Source organism: Pseudoliparis swirei, chromosome 15 (assembly GCF_029220125.1).
Source record: "Pseudoliparis swirei isolate HS2019 ecotype Mariana Trench chromosome 15, NWPU_hadal_v1, whole genome shotgun sequence".
NCBI lineage: Eukaryota > Metazoa > Chordata > Actinopteri > Perciformes > Liparidae > Pseudoliparis > Pseudoliparis swirei.
In genome coordinates, this window is record NC_079402.1 from 22,376,988 (window position 1) to 22,399,487 (window position 22,500).

A 22,500-nucleotide genomic window follows, 5' to 3' on the forward strand; every position below is an offset into this window, starting at 1 on the left:
CTCCTCTCCTCTACTCTACTCCACTCCCCCTCCTCCTCCTCCTCCTCCTCTCCTCCTCCTCTCCTCCTCCTCTCCTCTCTCTCTCCTCCTCCTCCTCCTCTCCTCCTCCTCCTCCTCCTCCTCCTCCTCTCCTCCTCTCCTCTCCTCCTCTCCTCCTCTCCTCTCTCCTCCTCTCTCCTCCTCCTCCTCCTCCTCCTCCTCTCTCCTCTCCTCCTCTCCTCCTCCTCCTCCTCTCCTCTCCTCCTCTCCTCCTCCTCCTCCTCTCCTCCTCCTCCTCTCCTCTCCTCCTCCTCCTCCTCTCCTCTCCTCCTCTCCTCCTCCTCTCCTCTCTCCTCCTCCTCCTCTTCCTCTCCTCCTCCTCTCCTCTCCTCCTCCTCTCTCCTCCTCCTCTCCCTCTCCTCCTCTTCCTCTCTCCTCCTCCTCTCCTTCTCCTCCTCTCTCCTCTTCCTCTCTCTCCTCTTCCTCTCTCCTCCTCCTCCTCCTCTCCTCCTCCTCCTCTCCCCTCCTCTTCTCTCCTCATCCTCCTCCTCCTCTCCCTCTCCTCCTCCTCTCCTCCTCCTCCTCCTCTCCTCCTCCTCCTCCTCTTCCTCTCCTCTTCTCTCCTCCTCCTCTCTTCTCCTCCTCCTCTCCTCCTCCTCCTCCTCCTCCTCTCCTCCTCCTCCTCTCCTCCTCCTCCTGCTCCTCTCCTCCTCCTCCTCTCCTCCTCCTCTCTCCTCTTCTCTCCTCCTCTCCTCTCCTCCTCCTCCTCTGTCCTTTTCTCTCCTCCTCTCTCCTCCCCTCCTCTCCTCTCCTCTCATCCTCCTCTCCTCCTCCTCTCCCTCTTCTCTCCTCTCCCTCTCCTCCTCTCCTCTTCTCTCCTCCTCCTCTCCTCCTCCTCTCTTCTTCTCTCCTCCTCTCCTCTCCTCCTATCCTCCTCCTCTTCTCTCCTCCTCCTCCTCTCCTCCTCCTCCTGCTCCTCTCCTCCTCCTCCTCTCCTCTTCTCTCCTCCTCTCCTCTCCTCCTCCTCCTCTGTCCTTTTCTCTCCTCCTCTCTCCTCCCCTCCTCTCCTCTCCTCTCATCCTCCTCTCCTCCTCCTGCTCCTCTCCTCTCCTCCTCCTCTCCCTCTTCTCTCCTCTCCCTCTCCTCCTCTCCCTCTTCTCTCCTCCTCCTCTCCTCCTCCTCTCCTCTTCTCTCCTCCTCCTCCTCCTCCTCAGCGGAGGACTCAGTCTCCTGTGAGAACCCCGGCCTCCCGGCTAACGGGTACCAGATCTTGTCCAAGAGGCTGTACCTGCCGGCCGAGACGCTCACCTTGGTCTGTTACCAGGGTTACGAGCTCATCGGGGAGATGGCCATCAAGTGCATTCTGGGTAACCCGTCCTTCTGGAGCGGCCCACTCCCACTCTGCAGGGGTGAGCTCTTTATTTTGTCTTATTGTTTTTATTTTGATGACCTCGTCGATATCTATTGGATTGATGAAGCCTGAGCTAATGACCGTTAGCTAAACCCTGAGCATGCTAATGACCGTTAGCTAAACCCTGAGCATGCTAATGACCGTTAGCTAAACGCTGAGCATGCTAATGACGTTAGCAACAGAAGCTGGTGGTCAGGAGAGAGACTGCAGCTTCAACACATGAAGCATAGACTTCTATACAACCAGAGGAGCCCCCTGGTGGTCAGGAGAGAGAATGCAGCTTTAACACATGAAGCATAGACTTCTATACAACCAGAGGAGTCGCCCCCTGGTGGTCAGCAGAGAGAATGCAGCTTCAACACATGAAGCATAGACTTCTATACAACCAGAGGAGCCCCCTGGTGGTCAGGAGAGAATGCAGCTTCAACACATGAAGCATAGACTTCTATACAACCAGAGGAGTCGCCCCCTGGTGGTCAGGAGAGAGAATGCAGCTTTAACACATGAACATAGACTTCTATACAACCAGAGGAGCCCCCTGGTGGTCAGGAGAGAGAATGCAGCTTTAACACATGAAGCATAGACTTCTATGCAACCAGAGTAGTCGCCCCCTGGTGGTCAGGAGAGAGAATGCAGCTTTAACACATGAAGCATATACTTCTGCCAGGACAACAGCCTCATCATGAATGTCACCAAAACTAAGGAGCTGATTGTGGACTTTAGGAGGGTACAACAACAGAGGACGTACTCACCACTGGGGATTAACGGGACTACTGTGGAGAGGGTGAGCGGGTATAAATACCTGGGAGTCCACATCACCGAGGATCTGACATGGTCAACAAACACAGACACTCTGGTGAGAAAGGCAAGGCAGCGCCTCTACCACCTCAGGCAGCTGAGGAAATTTAAAGTTTCCCAGAGGATCCTTCAGTCCTTCTACTCTGGAGCTGTAGAGAGCGTCCTGACAGGAAGCATCACAGCCTGGTTTGGCAACTGCTCCGCTCAGGACAGGAAGGCTCTGCAGAGAGTAGTGCGTTCGGCTGAGCGCACTATTGGAACACTCCCACCCTGCAGGACTTGTACACCAGGAGGTGCAGAACCAGAGCCGGCAGGATCATGAAGGATCCTCACCACCCCAACAACAGACTGTTTCAGCTGCTGCGGTCAGGCAGGCGCCTCCGTAGTCACGCTGCAAGAACAGAGAGACTGAGACGGAGTTTCTTTCCTCAGGCCATCAGGACTGTGAACTCCGACCTCACCAGGACCACCACATAGACCCACACAACTGCCCCTCTTAGGCACACACACACACACACACACTTACTGTAAATATTGTGTTGTTTTTTATTGTAAATAGTGTGTACTTGTTGCCCTTGCACATTCCTGCTGAGCATTGCCACTTTCATTTCACTGCACACCCTGTGTGTGTATGTGACAAATAAAACATCTTGAATCTTGAATCTTGAATCTTCTATACAACCAGAGGAGCCCCCTGGTGGTCAGGAGAGAGACTGCAGTGTGTTGTGATGTCTCTCATGTCTTGCAGCGAACAAGGAATGCTTCATCAGCCGCGCCCTGGAGGGTGAGACACAGCCGCCTGCACCACGTGTTTACCTGTGTGTTTACCTGTGTGTGTTTACCTGTGTGTGTTTACCTGTGTGTTTACCTGTGTGTTTACCTGTGTGTTTACCTGTGTGTGTTTCCCTGTGTGTTTACCTGTGTGTTTACCTGTGTGTTTACCTGTGTGTTTACCTGTGTGTGTTTACCTGTGTGTGTTTACCTGTGTGTTTACCTGTGTGTTTACCTGTGTGTTTACCTGTGTGTGTTTACCTGTGTGTGTTTACCTGTGTGTTTACCTGTGTGTTTACCTGTGTGTGTTTACCTGTGTGTGTTTCCCTGTGTGTTTACCTGTTTGTGTTTCCCTGTGTGTTTACCTGTGTGTTTACCTGTGTGTTTACCTGTGTGTGTGTTTACCTGTGAGTTTGTTTACCTGTGTGTTTGTTTACCTGTGTGTTTGTTTACCTGTGTGTTTGTTTACCTGTGTGTGTTTACCTGTGTGTGTTTACCTGTGTGATTGTTTACCTGTGTGTGTGTTTACCTGTGAGTTTGTTTACCTGTGTGTTTGTTTACCTGTGTGTTTGTTTACCTGTGTGTTTGTTTACCTGTGTGTGTGTTTACCTGTGTGTGTTTACCTGTGTGATTGTTTACCTGTATGTTTGTTTACCTGTGTGTGTGTTTACCTGTGTGTGTTTACCTGTGTGATTGTTTACCTGTATGTTTGTTTACCTGTGTGTGTGTTTACCTGTGTGTGTGTTTACCTGTGTGTTTGTTTACCTGTGTGTTTGTTTACCTGTGTGTGTGTTTACCTGTGTGTTTGTTTACCTGTGTGTTTGTTTACCTGTGTGTGTGTTTACCTGTGTGTGTGTTTACCTGAGTGTTGTTTACCTGTGTGTTTGTTTACCTGTGTGTTTGTTTACCTGTGTGTGTGTTTACCTGTGTGTTTGTTTACCTGTGTGTTTGTTTACCTGTGTGTTTGTTTACCTGTGTGTTTGTTTACCTGTGAGTTTGTTTACCTGTGAGTTTGTTTACCTGTGTGTTTGTTTACCTGTGAGTTTGTTTACCTGTGAGTTTGTTTACCTGTGTGTTTTTCTCCCTGTGAGTTTGTTTACCTGTGTGTGTGTTTACCTGTGTGTTTGTTTACCTGTGAGTTTGTTTACCTGTGTGTTTGTTTACCTGTGTGTTTGTTTACCTGTGTGTGTGTTTACCTGTGTGTTTGTTTACCTGTGTTTGTTTACCTGTGAGTTTGTTTACCTGTGTGTTTGTTTACCTGTGTGTGTGTTTACCTGTGTGTTTGTTTACCTGTGTATTTGTTTACCTGTGTGTTTGTTTACCTGTGAGTTTGTTTACCTGTGTGTTTGTTTACCTGTGAGTTTGTTTACCTGTGTGTTTGTTTACCTGTGAGTTTGTTTACCTGTGTGTTTGTTTACCTGTGTGTTTGTCTCCCTGTGAGTTTGTTTACCTGTGAGTTTGTTTACCTGTGTGTTTGTTTACCTGAGAGTTTGTTTACCTGTGAGTTTGTTTACCTGTGTGTTTGTTTACCTGTGTGTTTGTTTACCCATGTATGTGTTTACCTGTGTGTTTGTTTACCTGTGTGTTTGTTTACCCGTGTATGTGTTTACCTGTGTGTTTGTTTACCTGTGTGTTTGTTTACCTGTGTGTTTGTTTACCTGTGAGTTTGTTTAGCTGTGAGTTTGTTTACCTGTGTGTGTGTGTTTACCTGTGTGTTTGTTTACCTGTGAGTTTGTTTACCTGTGTGTTTGTTTACCTGTGTGTTTGTTTACCTGTGAGTTTGTTTACCTGTGTGTGTGTTTACCTGTGTGTGTTTACCTGTGTGTTTGTTTACCTGTGTGTTTGTTTACCTGTGAGTTTGTTTACCTGTGTGTTTGTTTACCTGTGTGTTTGTTTACCTGTGAGTTTGTTTACCTGTGTGTTTGTTTACCTGTGTGTGTGTTTACCTGTGTGTTTGTCTCCCTGTGAGTTTGTTTACCTGTGTGTGTGTTTACCTGTGTGTTTGTTTACCTGTGTGTTTGTTTACCTGTGTGTTTGTTTACCTGTGTGTGTGTTTACCTGTGTGATTGTTTACCTGTGTGTTTGTTTACCTGTGTGTGTGTTTACCTGTGTGTGTGTGTGTGTCATCACACAGGGTGGCTGTGAAGCGTCTAGTGCAGTAGTGCAGAAGTGCTTGTAGTTAGTGCATGCTGCATGTTGCATGCTGCCCTCTGCTTGCAACTCTCTGCTTTCAGCTACCGCCGCTGGCTAGCTCCCTCATAGGGGGTGAAAAGAGGAGCCGAGAGCGTAAGTCTCCTCTGCCAGTCCAGAGCCTCTCCACCACCTCCTGCAGTGCCTCCTCGTGGCCACACATGGTAACTGGGTACCCTGCGGTCCCAGGCTAAACTGCAGGGGATCTCGGAGCAGCAGTGGGCCCCAGAGATGCGGTGTGCAGGCCCACCACAAGGTGGACACGCCCTGGCACCCATCAACCACTGCCCCAGCTATGGACAGATAGCCCCACTGCCTTGTGGGTTAGCCTCTTGAGGCAGGGCTAAGGGAGCAGACCCCGACAGAAAAGCAATGCACTGGCGGTGCGCAATAGGCGGGCCTAAACATAGCCAGGACCCGGCAGCCTCCTGCAGCCAGGATGGGGAACTGGTCGTCCTGGGCTCACCCATGCCACCAGATGTACCTCACCATGGCGAAGATAGTGCTACTGGGGATAGCGCGCCTCCAACGGCACTGTAAATAATCTCTTTGCGCAGGTATCCACCTCTGACCACGGTGAATACTCTGGATCCACATCTGGTTGAAGACTGGCGGCGTTGGGGCAACTGGCGACGGGAGCAGGTTTGAATAGACTGGGAGCTTCTAGTCAGAGCCCTGCACGTCAGCGGCACAGGATATTGGTCGCTATCAGCTGGGACTGAGTGGCAGCTGATCTCGGCAGCACCCTGTGTGACTGAGCAGCCCCTATTTAGGGACCACACTGCTCACCTCAATCCGAGGAGGGGCCTAGAAAGGTGGCCTAAAAATGCCCACTCAACTCGCACCTGGACAGGCTACCGCACCTGTCGGGTCATTCCACTTCTGCGGTCGAAACAGAAAAAAAACCCAAAACCTAAAACTGGCAACATGGAACGTAAGAACCCTCCTGGACTCCTATGGCAGAACCGAAAGACCTCACAGAAGAACAGCACTGATTGCGGCCGAGCTGAGGCGTTACAACATCGACATCGCGCGCTTTGCGAGACCAGGCTCCTTGATGAAGGGTCGCTGATAGAGGAAGGGTCTGGTTACACCTTCTTCTGGAAAGGCTATCCCCCAGGTGGACAACATCTGCACGGTGTGGGACTGGCCATCAAGAATACACTGCTACCAAGACTCACTGAAACACCTGTGGGCATCAGTGAAAGACTGATGACCCTCCGTATCCCCCTGGCGAAGAACCGCTTTGCTACACTTCTTAGTGTGTATGCGCCAACACTGCCATCCGACACTGAGGTTAAAGACTCATTCTATCAGTCACTGGATGAGGCTCTCCACCGGATCCCCAAGACCGACAAGATCCTCCTCCTTGGGGACTTCAATGCTCGTGTGGGGCAGAGTGACAGGATATGGAAAGGAGTGCTTGGCAGGCATGGTATTGGTCAGGCCAACTCAAATGGCATGAGATTACTTACTCTCTGCTCTGAGCACAACCTGACCATAACCAACACCATCTTCCAGCAAAGACCAAATATAAAACATCATGGATGCACCCACGCTCTAAACATTGGCACCTGATTGACTATGTCATCGTGAGACGTTGTGACATCAAAGACGTTCTCATATGCCGGGCCATGAGAGGTGCAGAATGCTGGACAGACCACAGGATGATCGTGGCCAAAGTCCACATGAGCGTACGCCCCCCCATGCGGAAACGTGGGGTCAGTGGGAGACGCTTAGACTGTGCCCGTCTGAAGGATACCAGCACAAGAAATGAGTTCCGATGCTCCGTGGCTGACAAACTTGAAGAGCTTGAACTCACCTTGAGAGGAGAGAATGACACAGACCTACAGTGGACCGCTATCAGCTCAGCCCTTCATGAAGCAGCAGCCCACACAATCGGCTATAAGACCAAAACCACCAGGACTGGTTTGACAATAACTCAGACACCATCCGTAACTCACTGAACATCATGCACAAAGCACACCAGGCAACCCTGAAAAAACCCTCATTGAGCACCGCCAGACAGCAATGGCAGAGGGCGAGGCGTGAAGTGCAAAAGACCCTACGGACAATGCAAAACAAGTGGTGGACAGAGAAGGCACAGGAAATCCAATCTTGCGCTGATAGAAATGATATGCATAACTTTTACAATGCAGTCAAATCTATCTACGGCCCAACAAACCACTGCATCACTCCTGTTAAAACCGCAGATGGGCTCAGAGTCCTAAAGACCAGAGCAGTATACTGGAGAGGTGGGCTGAACATTTTAATACCCTGCTTAATCAGGACTCTAAAGCAGACCGCACCATCCTGGATCAACTGCCTGAACTTCCACCGATTGACAACCTTAACCAACCCCGACCTTCCTGGAGGTCCTGTCAGCCGTCCGCTCTCTGAAGAACAACAAGTCTCCTGGCATGGACAATATCCCTGCGGAACTGCTTAAACATGGTGGTTACCTCTGTACAAGAGCGCTACATCAACACATCACTAAAGTATGGGCTGATGAAAACATCCCACAGCAATGGAGAGATGCCAAAATTGTCACTATATATAAAAACAAAGGTGACAAGACCATCTGTGGCAACCACAGGGGTATAGCACTCCTTGCTGTTGCTGGTAAGGTCCTGGCCAAGGTGCTGCTGCAGAGGCTACTCAACAACATCACAGAGGCATTGCTCCCAGAATCACAGTGTGGCTTTAGGAAGAACAGGAGTACAGTCGACATGGTCTTCACAGCCCGGCAGCTTCAGGAAAAGTGCAGGGAGCAACATCAAGACCTGTTTATGGCTTTTGTCGACCTCTCCAAAGCCTTCGACACTGTGCAGAGAGACCTACTGTGGGACATCCTGCTCCGGTTTGGATGCCCTAACAAGTTTGTCAACATCCTCCGACAGTTTCATGATGGTATGAATGCTAGGGTGACAATAGGAGGACAAGAGTCTGCCTCCTTCCCTGTGTGCACAGGGGTCAGGCAGGGGTGTGTACTAGCACCAGTGCTCTTTAACATCTTCCTCCTATGCGTCACCCAGCTTCTCCATAAGGACATTGAGGACAACAGCGGGGTGACAGTAGTCTATAGGCTCGATGGCAACCTCTTTAACATCAGGAGGCTGCAGGCCACCACCAAGCTGCACAGAGTGAGGGTCCTTGAGCTGCAGTATGCAGATGACTGCGCTCTGGTGGCTCACACTCCACAAGACCTCCAGGCTGTCCTGGATGCAGCTGTGAAGGCTTACAGCAGGATGGGGCTGACCATCAACATCACCAAAACAGAGGTAGTCTGTCAGTGGAGCACCAACATCCCACCCACGCCACCCATCTTCAGCATCAATGATAAGCATCTATCTGTAGTACCATCATTCAAATACCTCGGAGTATCCTCTCTGAGGACAATAACATCGACAAGGAGATCCAGAACAGAACCAGGCAAGCATCAGCTCCCTTTGGGAGACTCAGGCGCGGGTCTTTCAAAACAAGAACTTATACCTCCATACAAAAATCTCTGTGTATCAAGCAGTGTGCATCACCACCCTCCTGTACAGTTGTGAAGCCTGGGTCACTTACAGCCGCCATGTGAAGTCCCTGGAGCATTTTCACATCCGCTGTCTCCAGCGAATGCTAGGAATCACTTGGCGTGACCGAGTGCCACACACCGAGATCCTCAGGAGAGCAGGCTGTAGGAGCATGGAGGCCACCATCACCCACTACCAGCTACGATGGCTGGGGCACGTTATAAGGATGCCCCTCAATCGGCTGCCTCACAAAGTGCTGTATGGCCAGCTCGCCCAAGGCCAGCGCTCTGCTGGAGGGCAGAAGAAGCGCTATAAAGACCAGATAAAAACAGCGCTAAAGAAATGTAAAATCAGACCAGGGGACCTGGAGGCTGCTGACCGTAACACCTGGCGTCAGATGTGCCAAGACGGGACCACAGCACTGGAGGAGGACAGCCAGGAGGCAGGAAAGAAGGCATACAAGAAAAACAACCAAGGTTGCCAGGACCACCACTACTACATACGCATGTCCCACCTGCGACAAGACCTGTGGATCCAGGAGAGGACTATACAGCCACCAGAAAACTCACCGCTGAAAGTCAGAAGTGGACGTCATCATCGGCTTCGATGGACAACTACAAGCAAAAGCAAGTGTGTTTACCTGTGTGTTGTTTACCTGTGTGTTTGTTTACCTGTGTGTTTGTTTACCTGTGTGTGTGTTTACCTGTGTGTTTGTTTACCTGTGTGTGTGTTTACCTGTGTGTTTGTTTACCTGTGTGTTTGTTTACCTGTGAGTTTGTTTACCTATGTGTTTGTTTACCTGTGTGTGTGTTTACCTGTGTGTTTGTTTACCTGTGTGTTTGTTTACCTGTGTGTTTGTTTACCTGTGTGTGTGTTTACCTGTGTGTTTGTTTACCTGTGTGTTTGTTTACCTGTGTGTTTGTTTACCTGTGTGTGTGTTTACCTGTGTGTTTGTTTACCTGTGTGTGTTTACCTGTGTGTTTGCTTACCTGTGTGTTTGTTTACCTGTGAGTTTGTTTACCTGTGTGTTTGTTTACCTGTGTGTGTGTTTACCTGTGTGTTTGTTTACCTGTGTGTTTGTTTACCTGTGTGTTTGTTTACCTGTGAGTTTGTTTACCTGTGTGTTTGTTTACCTGTGAGTTTGTTTACCTGTGTGTTTGTTTGCCTGTGTGTTTGTCTCCCTGTGAGTTTGTTTACCTGTGAGTTTGTTTACCTGTGTGTTTGTTTACCTGTGTGTTTGTTTACCTGTGTGTTTGTTTACCTGTATGTTTTTCTCCCTGTGAGTTTGTTTACCTGTGTGTTTGTTTACCTGTGTGTTTGTCTCCCTGTGAGTTTGTTTACCTGTGAGTTTGTTTACCTGTGTGTTTATTTACCTGTGTGTGTGTTTACCTGTGTGTTTGTTTACCTGTGTGTTTGTTTACCTGTGTGTGTGTTTACCTGTGTGTTTGTTTACCTGTGTGTGTGTTTACCTGTGTGTTTGTTTACCTGTGTGTTTGTTTACCTGTGAGTTTGTTTACCTGTGTGTGTGTTTACCTGTGTGTTTGTTTACCTGTGTATTTGTTTACCTGTGTGTTTGTTTACCTGTGAGTTTGTTTACCTGTGTGTTTGTTTACCTGTGAGTTTGTTTACCTGTGTGTTTGTTTACCTGTGAGTTTGTTTACCTGTGTGTTTGTTTACCTGTGTGTTTGTCTCCCTGTGAGTTTGTTTACCTGTGAGTTTGTTTACCTGTGTGTTTGTTTACCTGTGTGTTTGTTTACCTGTGTGTGTTTACCTGTGTGTTTGTTTACCTGTGTGTTTGTTTACCCGTGTATGTGTTTACCTGTGTGTTTGTTTACCTGTGTGTTTGTTTACCTGTGTTTGTTTACCTGTGTGTTTGTTTACCTGTGTGTTTGTTTACCTGTGTGTTTGTTTACCTGTGTGTTTGTTTACCTGTGAGTTTGTTTACCTGTGTGTGTGTTTACCTGTGTGTGTGTGTTTACCTGTGTGTTTGTTTACCTGTGAGTTTGTTTACCTGTGTGTGTGTTTACCTGTGTGTTTGTTTACCTGTGTGTTTGTTTACCTGTGTGTTTGTTTACCTGTGTGTTTGTTTACCTGTGTGTTTGTTTACCTGTGAGTTTGTTTACCTGTGAGTTTGTTTACCTGTGTGTGTGTTTACCTGTGTGTGTGTGTTTACCTGTGTGTTTGTTTACCTGTGTGTGTTTACCTGTGTGTTTGTTTACCTGTGTGTTTGTTTACCTGTGTGTTTGTTTACCTGTGTGTGTGTTTACCTGTGTGTTTGTTTACCTGTGTGTTTGTTTACCTGTGTGTTTGTTTACCTGTGTGTGTTTACCTGTGTTTGTTTACCTGTGTGTGTGTGTTTACCTGTGTGTGTGTTTACCTGTGAGTTTGTTTACCTGTGTGTTTGTTTACCTGTGTGTTTGTTTACCTGTGTGTTTGTTTACCTGTGTGTGTGTTTACCTGTGTGTTTGTTTACCTGTGTGTTTGTTTACCTGTGTGTTTGTTTACCTGTGAGTTTGTTTACCTGTGAGTTTGTTTACCTGTGTGTGTGTTTACCTGTGTGTGTGTTTACCTGTGTGTTTGTTTACCTGTGTGTTTGTTTACCTGTGTGTGTGTGTTTACCTGTGTGTTTGTTTACCTGTGAGTTTGTTTACCTGTGAGTTTGTTTACCTGTGTGTTTGTGTACCTGTGTGTGTGTTTACCTGTGTGTGTGTGTGTTTACCTGTGTGTTTGTTTACCTGTGAGTTTGTTTACCTGTGTGTGTGTTTACCTGTGAGTTTGTTTACCTGTGAGTTTGTTTACCTGTGTGTGTGTTTACCTGTGTGTGTGTTTACCTGTGGGTTTGTCTCCCTGTGAGTTTGTTTACCTGTGTGTTTGTTTACCTGTGAGTTTGTTTACCTGTGAGTTTGTTTACCTGTGTGTTTGTTTACCTGTGAGTTTGTTTACCTGTGAGTTTGTTTACCTGTGAGTTTGTTTACCTGTGTGTGTGTTTACCTGTGTGTTTGTCTCCCTGTGAGTTTGTTTACCTGTGTGTTTGTTTACCTGTGAGTTTGTTTACCTGTGAGTTTGTTTACCTGTGTTTGTTTACCTGTGAGTTTGTTTACCTGTGTGTTTGTTTACCTTTGTGTGTGTGTTTACCTGTGTGTTTGTTTACCTGTGTGTGTGTGTTTACCTGTGTGTTTGTCTCCCTGTGAGTTTGTTTACCTGTGTGTGTTTGTTTACCTGTGTGTTTGTTTACCTGTGTGTGTGTGTTTACCTGTGTGTGTGTGTTTACCTGTGTGTGTGTTTACCTGTGTGTGTGTGTTTACCTGTGTGTGTTTGTTTACCTGTGTGTTTGTCTCCCTGTGAGTTTGTTTACCTGTGTGTGTTTGTTTACCTGTGTGTTTGTTTACCTGTGTGTGTGTGTTTACCTGTGTTTGTGTGTTTACCTGTGTGTGTGTTTACGTGTGTGTTTGTTTACCTGTGTGTTTGTTTACCTGTGTGTGTGTGTTTACCTGTGTGTGTGTGTGTTTACCTGTGAGTTTGTTTACCTGTGAGTTTGTTTACCTGTGTCTTTGTTTACCTGTGAGTTTGTTTACCTGTGTGTTTTTCTCCCTGTGAGTTTGTTTACCTGTGTGTGTGTGTTTACCTGTGTGTGTGTGTTTACCTGTGTGTTTGTCTCCCTGTGAGTTTGTTTACCTGTGTGTTTGTTTACCTGTGAGTTTGTTTACCTGTGTGTTTGTTTACCTGTGAGTTTGTTTACCTGTGTGTGTGTGTTTACCTGTGTGAGTTTGTTTACCTGTGTGTTTGTTTACCTGTGTGTTTGTTTACCTGTGAGTTTGTTTACCTGTGAGTTTGTTTACCTGTGTCTGTGTGTTTACCTGTGTGAGTTTGTTTACCTGTGTTTGTTTACCTGTGTGTTTGTTTACCTGTGAGTTTGTTTACCTGTGTGTTTTTCTCCCTGTGAGTTTGTTTACCTGTGTGTGTGTGTTTACCTGTGTGTTTGTCTCCCTGTGAGTTTGTTTACCTGTGTGTTTGTTTACCTGTGAGTTTGTTTACCTGTGAGTTTGTTTACCTGTGAGTTTGTTTACCTGTGTGTTTGTTTACCTGTGAGTTTGTTTACCTGTGTGTTTTTCTCCCTGTGAGTTTGTTTACCTGTGTGTGTGTGTGTTTACCTGTGTGTGTGTGTTTACCTGTGTGTTTGTCTCCCTGTGAGTTTGTTTACCTGTGTGTTTGTTTACCTGTGAGTTTGTTTACCTGTGAGTTTGTTTACCTGTGTGTTTTTCTCCCTGTGAGTTTGTTTACCTGTGTGTGTGTTTACCTGTGTGTGTGTTTACCTGTGTGTGTTTGTTTACCTGTGTGTTTGTTTACCTGTGTGTTTGTCTACCTGTGTGTTTGTCTCCCTGTGAGTTTGTTTACCTGTGTGTTTGTTTACCTGAGTTTGTTTACCTGTGAGTTTGTTTACCTGTGTGTTTGTTTACCTGTGAGTTTGTTTACCTGTGTGTTTTTCTCCCTGTGAGTTTGTTTACCTGTGTGTTTGTTTACCTGTGAGTTTGTTTACCTGTGTGTTTTTCTCCCTGTGAGTTTGTTTACCTGTGTGTGTGTGTGTTTACCTGTGTGTGTGTGTTTACCTGTGTGTTTGTCTCCCTGTGAGTTTGTTTACCTGTGTGTTTGTTTACCTGTGAGTTTGTTTACCTGTGAGTTTGTTTACCTGTGTGTTTTTCTCCCTGTGAGTTTGTTTACCTGTGTGTGTGTTTACCTGTGTGTGTGTTTACCTGTGTGTGTTTGTTTACCTGTGTGTTTGTTTACCTGTGTGTTTGTCTACCTGTGTGTTTGTCTCCCTGTGAGTTTGTTTACCTGTGTGTTTGTTTACCTGTGAGTTTGTTTACCTGTGTGTTTGTTTACCTGTGAGTTTGTTTACCTGTGTGTTTTTCTCCCTGTGAGTTTGTTTACCTGTGTGTGTGTTTACCTGTGTGTGTGTGTTTACCTGTGTGTTTGTTTACCTGTGAGTTTGTTTACCTGTGAGTTTGTTTACCTGTGTGTTTGTTTACCTGTCTCAGTGGCCGAGGCGCCGGTGGGCTCGGGGCTGGACGGGGGGAACATCGCGTTGGCCATCTTCATCCTGGTGCTGCTGCTGTCGGCGCTGGTGGGCGGAGCTTATGTCTACGTCACGCGGTGAGGTCATCGCCACACTCAGTGCATGATATACTTTTACTTTGTTATAGCAATTTATAGTGTTTTTTAAATGTTTAATTTTTTTAAAATTCATATGTATTGTTAAATTGTTAGTTATATATTTATATATGTATGTATTTATATATAGATATATTTTGTATTTGTATCTTTTATATATATATATTATTTTACACATATATTTTTTTTACAAACATTTTCTTTATATATATGTATTTATATATATATTTTTAAATATTTACATATATATATTATTTATTTTATATCTATTTTATATATTTTCTATTTATTCATACATTCTCTTTATACATTTGTATTTATATATTATGTTTTTAATATTTTTCTAGACATAAATAAATGTATTTATATATATATTAGTGCTGTGAAAAATAACGCGTTAACTCAGTTAATTAAATTATAGGATTAATTAGGTGGGTTTTTTTAACACATTTAACGCATGCGCAGAATGAGCTTCCAATCCGTCTGTTGTTGGTCGTCTCTCCAGCAGCGTGTCATTCTGTCTCTAGTGTCGCGTTAACACGACTCAGATCTCCGTCTCGCGCTCCCCCCCCCCCCCCACCCCGTCAACAACTCTTCTCGGAGCTCTTGCCTGTCTTGAGAGCCCTGTAAATGTATATATGTGATTAATCATGATTAATCCACAGAAACCTGTGATTAACCTGATTAAAAATTGTTATCGTTTCACAGCCCTAATATATATTTAATACATGTATTTATATAGGTATGAGGTAATCTTCTTGACCTCTGACCTCTGACCTCGTGGTGCTTTAGGTGCCGGTTCCACTCCAACCTGAGGCTTCCCCTCATCTACCCTCACCCGTACCGACAGATCACCGTGGAGACGGAGTTCGACAACCCGCTCTACGAGACGGGGGGGCTGCGTCTCGTCTTCCTCTCTCAGAAATCTGTTCTTCATCTTCATCTTCATCTCAACGTCTCAAAGTGAAAATCCACACAAAGACAAACATGAAAACATTTTCCATAACGCTTCACAAAGGAGACGAAGAAGTGAAGCCTGACGCAGGCCTGGTCATGTGACACTGTTGCCATGGAGATCAGAGTCTGAGCGGAACTCTTTCTTGGGTTCCTTAAAGCTTCACAGGCCAAAGGTCAAAGGTCAACTCGTCTTCTCTTCTCTTACAGGACACTCGAGAATATGAAGTCTCGATATGAGACGCCGTCCTAACTCCTCATCTCCTCCTTCCTCACCTCCTCCCTCCTCATCTCCTCCTTCCTCACCTCCTCACCTCCTCCCTCCTCATCTCCTCCTTCCTCACCTCCTCATCTCCTCCTTCCTCACCTCCTCCCTCCTCATCTCCTCCTTCCTCACCTCCTCACCTCCTCCCTCCTCATCTCCTCCCTCCTCCTTCCTCACCTCCTCCCTCCTCATCTCCTCCCTCCTCCTTCCTCACCTCCTCATCTCCTCACCTCCTCCATCCTCATCTCCTCACCTCCTCCCTCCTCACCTCCTCCTGCCTCACCTCCTCACCTCCTTCCTCCTCATCTCCTTACCTCCTCATCTCCTCCTTCTTCCCTCCTAACTCCTCAACTCCTCCCTCCTTCCTCCTTGCCTCCTCCTTTCTCACCTCCTCACCTCCTCCCTCCTTCTCGGAGGAGGCGTGTAAATACAAATAGATGATGTCCGACGAGAAGCAAGCCCATTGATCCTGTCCTCCTCCTCCTCCTCCTTTTATTTTGCTTGATGGTAAATGAGAGAGGAGAAGAAGAAGAAGAAGAAGAAGAAGAAGAAGAAGAAGAAGAAGAAGAAGAAGAAGAAGAAGAAGAAGAAGAAGGAGGAGGAGGAGGAGGAGGAGGAGTCAGTGGGTGACTGAAGCACTTTTACAGTATTTTTGTCTAATATGAGACGAGTGAAAAATAATCCAGAAAGAAGTTAAAGTTGTAAACCTTAAACATTTATTATATTTAAGGTTTATTTATTTATGCAACGCTTTCTTTAAGAGTGTTAAAGCTGCATTCTCTCTCCTGACCACCAGGGGGCGACTCCTGGTTGTATAGAAGTATATGCTTCATATGTTAAAGCTGCATTCTCCCGCCTGACCACCAGGGGGCGACTCCTCTGGTTGTATAGAAGTCTATGCTTCATGTGTTGAAGCTGCATTCTCTCTCCTGGCCACCAGGGGCGACTCCTCTGGTTGTATAGAAGTCTATGCTTCATGTGTTAAAGCTGCATTCTCTCTCCTGACCACCAGGGGGTGACTCCTCTGGTTGTATAGAAGTCTATGATCATGTGTTGAAGCTGCATTCTCTCTCCTGACCACCAGGGGGCGACTCCTCTGGTTGTATAGAAGTCTGCTTCATGTGTTAAAGCTGCATTCTCCCTCCTGGCCACCAGGGGGCGACTCCTCTGGTTGTATAGAAGTCTCTGCTTCATGTGTTAAAGCTGCATTCTCTCTCCTGACCACCAGGGGGCGACTCCTCCGGTTGTATAGAAGTCTGCTTCATGTGAGGACTCTGAGTAAAATATTTTGAGTTATTTTCTGTGTGGCAATACTGGTGTCTGTATATATATATAAATAAATATATATAAATATATATTTATTTATTTTTCACACGTTTCTCGTGGCCTCATTTCTCGCTGCGTCGCCATGGCAACAGGACTCCTCCGATGACGGTGCAGAATCACTTTGAGTTATTGTGACATTAATAATGCACTTTAAACCTTTTACTGTGAACGTGGTTCTGGTGGTCCTGGTGGTTCTGGTGGTTCTGGTGGTTCTGTGACTAACGGAGCGCCACATGTTGGATATGCTCATTATTCTCATCACACATGATGTGTTCAAGGACCGTCAGAAACATGACAATCTGCCTGTAGTTGGATATTGTTTATAGAAAAAGTTTATTAATAAAACTTCTTAAGGATTACAACTTTAAACGTCCGGTGGCCTGGGGGACCTCCTTGTGGTTCACCGTGTCCTGCGGTCCCTGAACTCACCACCGGCCTGCAGTCTCCTAGCTGTCGTCACGTGGAGGATCAGGGCCTCAGGTCCAGATCCTCCAGGTCCAGGTCCTCCAGGTCCGGCCCCCGGGGTCCGGTGTGTGTGGCGTGTTTATTTATTTCTGGTTGTTCATTGATAAATGTACATTCTCATTATGTTAACAAATAAATCTTTAATAAAAAAGAACTAAATAATTTCTAGTCTGATGAATTATTTTCTGTCAGATTTAATTTATTTTCATATTTATTTGGTTTATTTTGACATCAAAACTGTTTATGGGTTAAACTTAGTCTCTTATTTATTTAAATATAAACATTTAAATTGATTTTGATTTACAACCCGAGATTTAAGATGTTTTGTATAAATGTGTTAAGTTAAAAAATATATATATTTTATTTTTCTTTATTGCTTGAAGCTCAACTATTGATAATATATATATATATATAATATATATACAGGACTGTCTCAGAAAATTAGAATATTGTGATAAAGTTCTTTATTTTCTGTAATGCAATTAAAAAAACAAAAATGTCATGCATTCTGGATTCATTACAAATCAACTGAAATATTGCAAGCCTTTTATTCTTTTAATATTGCTGATTATGGCTTACAGCTTAAGAAAACTCTAAAATCCTATCTCATAAAATTTTAATATTTCCTCAGACCAAGTAAAAAAAAAGATTTATAACAGCTGAGTGTTTGTCAAGGCTCAGGAAACCCTTGCAGGTGTTTCGAGTTAATTAGACAATTCAAGTGATTTGTTTAATACCCTACTAGTATACTTTTTCATGATATTCTAATATTTAGAGATAGGATATTTGAGTTTTCTTAAGCTGTAAGCCATAATCAGCAATAAATCAGAATAAAAGGCTTGCAATATTTCAGTTGATTTGTAATGAATCCAGAATGCATGACATTTTTGTTTTTTTAATTGCATTCCAGAAAATAAAGAACTTCATCACAATATTCTAATTTTCTGAGACAGTCCTGTATATATACAGAGAGAGAAGTATAAAGTACATTTCAGTATAAATACTTTTATTACATGATGAACATGAAACATCCTGAGGATCAACCAACCAATCAATAACTGATGATCAATAACTGATGACACGTGAAGCGTGTGTGTGTGTGTCTGTTTGTGTGTCTGTCTGTGTGTCTGTGTGTGTGTGTCTGTGTGTGTGTGTCTGTGTCTGTGTGTGTGTCTGTCTGTGTGTGTCTCTGTGTGTGTGTGTGTGTGTGTGTGTCTGTGTGTGTCTGTCTGTGTGTGTCTGTGTGTGTGTGTGTCTGTGTGTGTGTCTGTGTGTGTCTGTCTGTGTGTGTGTGTCTGTGTGTGTGTGTGTGTGTGTGTGTGTGTGTGTGTGTGTGTGTGTGTGTGTGTGTGTGTGTGTGTGTGTGTGTGTGTCTGTGTGTGTGTGTGTGTCTGTCTGTGTGTGTGTGTGTCTGTCTGTCTGTCTGTCTGTCTGTCTGTCTGTCTGTCTGTCTGTCTGTCTGTCTGTCTGTCTGTCTGTCTGTCTGTCTGTCTGTCTGTCTGTCTGTCTGTCTGTCTGTCTGTCTGTGTGTGTGTGTGTGTGTGTGTGTGTGTGTGTCTGTCTGTGTGTGTGTGTCTCTGTGTGTGTGTGTGTGTCTACATGGTCTCAGGGTCACTAAAGTGAGCGTGGCATTTCTTGAAGTCTTTGTTCTTTCCCGCCGCAGGTCTCCGGTCCTGGTGGTCCTGAAGGTTCTGGTGGTCCTGAAGGTTCTGGTGGTCCTGAAGGTTCTGAGGGACCTGGAGGACCTGTAGGTGGCGCTGTGAGAAGAAGTCCGGATCCTCGAAGTCCGACTCCACCCGGATGCTCACCTGGGGGTGTGGGGGTCGTGGGGGTCGTGGGGGGGGGGGGCAGGAGATCCTCAGGTGCAGCGTGACGCTGTGGAACCAGCAGGTCAGTTACTGAGGTAGAGGCCGACAGGTGTGTGCTGCAGGGGCTGATGGGTAATGAGACGGAGCAGGGGCTGATGGGTAATGAGATGGAGCAGGGGCTGATGGGTATTGTGTGTTCAGGATGAATCTGGGTGTTTACATATTAGTCTAACACATATTCTTCAAGTATTAATTCATATTAAACGACAACGGGCGCTCCGTAGAGCGCATATCACATTTCATGCGATTCGGTTTAATACTTTTTGAGTTCTGCGAATAACACGCAAACAAATAAATAATAATCAATGCGAAGGTTATGATGTGTTACGGGTGAATTATGAGGATGGAACGTCTCAGTCCCAGTGCATTGTGGGAGCTGTAGTTCCAAACTGTAGGACTTTGTAGTTCTAACAGTACAAACGAAACGTCATTGTTTAATAATCGTCCAACACAGGTCTGAAGGGGTCAGAGGTCAGGTTAGGGTCAGAAGTCAGGTGAGAGGTCAGGTCAGAGGTCAGATGAGAAGTCAGAGGTCAGGTGAGGGTCAGAGGTCAGGTGAGAGGTCAGAGGTCAGGTGAGAAGTCAGAGGTCAGGTCAGAGGTCAGATGAGAAGTCAGAGGTCAGGTGAGGGTCAGAGGTCAGGTGAGAGGTCAGGTGAGAAGTCAGAGGTCAGGTGAGAGGTCAGAGGTCAGGTGAGAAGTCAGAGGTCAGGTGAGGGTCAGAGGTCAGGTGAGAGGTCAGGTGAGGGTCAGAGGTCAGGTGCAGCTTCAGTACCTGTAGTCTAAATCATTTTGATTGGAGTTCATCTTCTGTAAGAAAACACACATACAGCAGATAAATATATATATATATTTATAAATATACATATATTTATATATACATATATGTCTATTTTTGTATAAATATATGTATATATATATATATTTATATACGTATATAATGTATAATAATACAATAATAATAATGTGTAATATATGTTTTTATATTTATAAATATACATATATTTATATATAAATATACATATATTCATATATAATTATATGTATATTTATATATAAATGTATATATATATTTATATATATATAAACATATATTTATAAATAAATATGTGTATATGTTTATTTATATTTATCTAAATATATATATGTATATATACATATATGTATATGTGTATATATGTATGTATATATATATTATACTATGACATCTTTATTACATTTTACTTGTCTATAATAGTTTTTTATAATTTATAAATTATAATGTAACATTGCATAAAAATATGTCTATGAAGTAAAACAAAAATAAAATATATAATAATAATAATAATAATATTATAATAACATATATATATATATATATATATATATATATACACTATCGTTCAAAAGTTTGGGGTCACTTAGAAATGTCTTTATTTTTCAAAGTAAAGCACTGTTTTTTCAATAAAGATAACATTAATCATAAATACACTCTATACATTGTTAATGTGGTAAATGACTATTCTAGGTGGAAACGTCTGGTTTCTAATGACATATCTCCAGAGGTGTATAGAGGCCCATTTCATCATCACTCCAGTGTTCTAATGGTACATTGTGTTATCGCCTTAGAAGACTAATGTCTGATTAGAAAACCTGTGCAATTATGCTAGCACAGCTGAAAACAGTTATGCTGGTGATATAAGCTCTACAACTGGCCTTCCTTTGAGCTTGAAGTTTGAAGAACAAAATTCATACTTCAAATATTAATCATTATTTCTAACCTTGTCAATGTCTTGACTATATGTTCTATGAAATGTTTAATTCATTTATAAATAAAAGTGAGTTTTCATGGAAGACACGAAATTGTCTGGATGACCCCAAACTTTTGAACGGTAGTGTATATTATTATTATTATTATTATTATAGCAAAGCTCCATCGTTTACATTCATTAAATGAGATCAGATGAAGGGGGCGGGGCCGTACTCACAGTCAGAGGTTTGGTTGTGAGTGGGAGGGGCAACGTGGAAGGGGGAGGGGCTCCAGGGCCTCCATGGGAATCTTCACTGGAGAGGGGGCGGAGCTACCGGGCTGAGGGACACAGACACAGGAAGTGGTCGGCATGCAGGAAACACTGGGACTTAAAAGAATAAGAGTCCTCGTTTCTTTATTAGTGACATCATCATTTGACCTGTTCACCTCGTGGAGATCCCTCCACCTAAAGTAGTCCCTGTGTTGAAGATCCCTCCACCTAAAGTAGTCCCTGTGTTGAAGATCCCTCCACCTAAAGTAGTCTCTGTGTTGAAGATCCCTCCACCTAAAGTAGTCCCTGTGTTAAAGATCCCTCCACCTAAAGTAGTCCCTGTGTTGAAGATGCCTCCACTTAAAGTAGTCCCTGTGTTGAAGATCCCTCCACCTAAAGTAGTCCCTGTGTTGAAGATCCCTCCACCTAAAGTAGTCCCTGTGTTGAAGATCCCTCCACCTAAAGTAGTCCCTGTGTTGAAGATCCCTCCACCTAAAGTAGTCCCTGTGTTGAAGATCCCTCCACCTAAAGTAGTCCCTGTGTTGAAGCTACAGCCGGTTCGTTACGGAGGATTTATTATGATTAAAATGACAATATTTATATTCTGTGATCCCCCTGTTTTTATTTATTTGTTTATTGTGTTTACAGAAGAGTTCCAGGTAAACAACACGAAGAAAAGAGCAAAAATAAACAACAACATGAAACGAATGTTGACAGAAGAGTTAAAAACAAACAACAACACAGAAAATAAATTAATATAATGAAGAAATGAAAATAAATTAAAAAGTTGGCTGAGAGAAGAATAGAAGATGCTTTGAGTCAAAAAACATATTATATATAACTTAAAGTCTATAAATGACACAGGAGCAGATTTAAAGCGACAGTACAGAGTTTTGTGATCCTTCTTCTTTTAAATGTTTTTAATTTAAACTTCAGGACTCGTGGATTACGTTTCACCTCCAACACGACTTTACTTTACGCAGGAATTATGTCGACAAAAAACACAAAAAAACAAACAACAACAACAGTGGGAGGGACAACGAGACGAGCTCAGCAACACTGAGAGCAGAAACACACGCGTGTTAGTACCAGAGCACGGACGCACACGCGGTGCTATCGCCTCGCGCTCGCCTCCTCACCTCCTCGTCGCTCTCAGGCTCCGCCTTCTTCTTCTCCTTCTTCTTCTTGTCTTTCTCCGGCAGGATGTCGTCCAGCCAGGCGAGGTCGTGCTGCGAGAACATGAAGTCCAGCAGCTTCCTGACCACCAGCAGACCCAGGATCTGTTCAGGGGGAGGCGTTCAGGGACCACGCTGTGAATACAGGCTCTACAAGGAGGAGGCGTTCAGGGACCACGCGGTGAATACAGGCTCTACAAGGAGGAGGCGTTCAGGGACCACGCGGTGAATACAGGCTCTACAAGGAGGAGGCGTTCAGGGACCACGCGGTGAATACAGGCTCTACAAGGAGGAGGCGTTCAGGGACCACGCGGTGAATACAGGCTCTACAAGGAGGAGGCGTTCAGGGACCATGCGGTGAATACAGGCTCTACAAGGAGGAGGCGTTCAGGGACCACGCGGTGAATACAGGCTCTACAAGGAGGAGGCGTTCAGGGACCACGCGGTGAATACAGGCTCTACAAGGAGGAGGCGTTCAGGGACCGCGCTGTGAATACAGGCTCTCCAAGGAGGAGGCGTTCAGGGACCACGCGGTGAATACAGGCTCTACAAGGAGGAGGCGTTCAGGGACCATGCTGTGAATACAGGCTCTACAAGGAGGAGGCGTTCAAG

At 44.9% G+C, this 22,500-nt stretch overlaps 2 protein-coding genes across 8 annotated transcripts in view; one reads left to right on the forward strand and one right to left on the reverse strand.

Annotated features, from left to right (window-relative positions):
- LOC130205731 (seizure 6-like protein) overlaps positions 1-17,010 on the forward strand; it is a 45,985-nt gene extending 28,975 nt beyond the window's left edge. Inside the window, exons 13-17 of the mRNA XM_056433228.1 lie at positions 1,194-1,388; positions 2,937-2,972; positions 13,704-13,818; positions 14,629-14,799; positions 15,001-17,010. Of these exons, the coding sequence (XP_056289203.1) occupies positions 1,194-1,388; positions 2,937-2,972; positions 13,704-13,818; positions 14,629-14,799; positions 15,001-15,043 (560 nt within the window). The 3' untranslated portion in view covers positions 15,044-17,010. The remainder of the gene's footprint in view (positions 1-1,193; positions 1,389-2,936; positions 2,973-13,703; positions 13,819-14,628; positions 14,800-15,000) is intronic.
- Positions 17,011-18,300: 1,290 nt separating this feature from the next.
- LOC130205527 (electrogenic sodium bicarbonate cotransporter 4-like) overlaps positions 18,301-22,500 on the reverse strand; it is a 30,636-nt gene continuing 26,436 nt past the window's right edge. For 3 of the 7 annotated variants that reach the window (XM_056432959.1, XM_056432957.1, XM_056432954.1), the window contains 4 exons: positions 21,853-21,993; positions 20,681-20,781; positions 19,489-19,523; positions 18,302-18,721 (listed from right to left, as the gene is read on the reverse strand). In XM_056432959.1, coding sequence (XP_056288934.1) covers positions 20,683-20,781; positions 21,853-21,993 — 240 coding nt within the window. In that variant the 3' untranslated portion in view covers positions 18,302-18,721; positions 19,489-19,523; positions 20,681-20,682. Of the gene's footprint in view, positions 18,807-19,488; positions 19,524-20,680; positions 20,782-21,353; positions 21,773-21,852; positions 21,994-22,500 lie in introns of those variants that run through there. The other 4 variants (XM_056432961.1, XM_056432956.1, XM_056432955.1 and 1 more) reach the window with 4 other exon arrangements.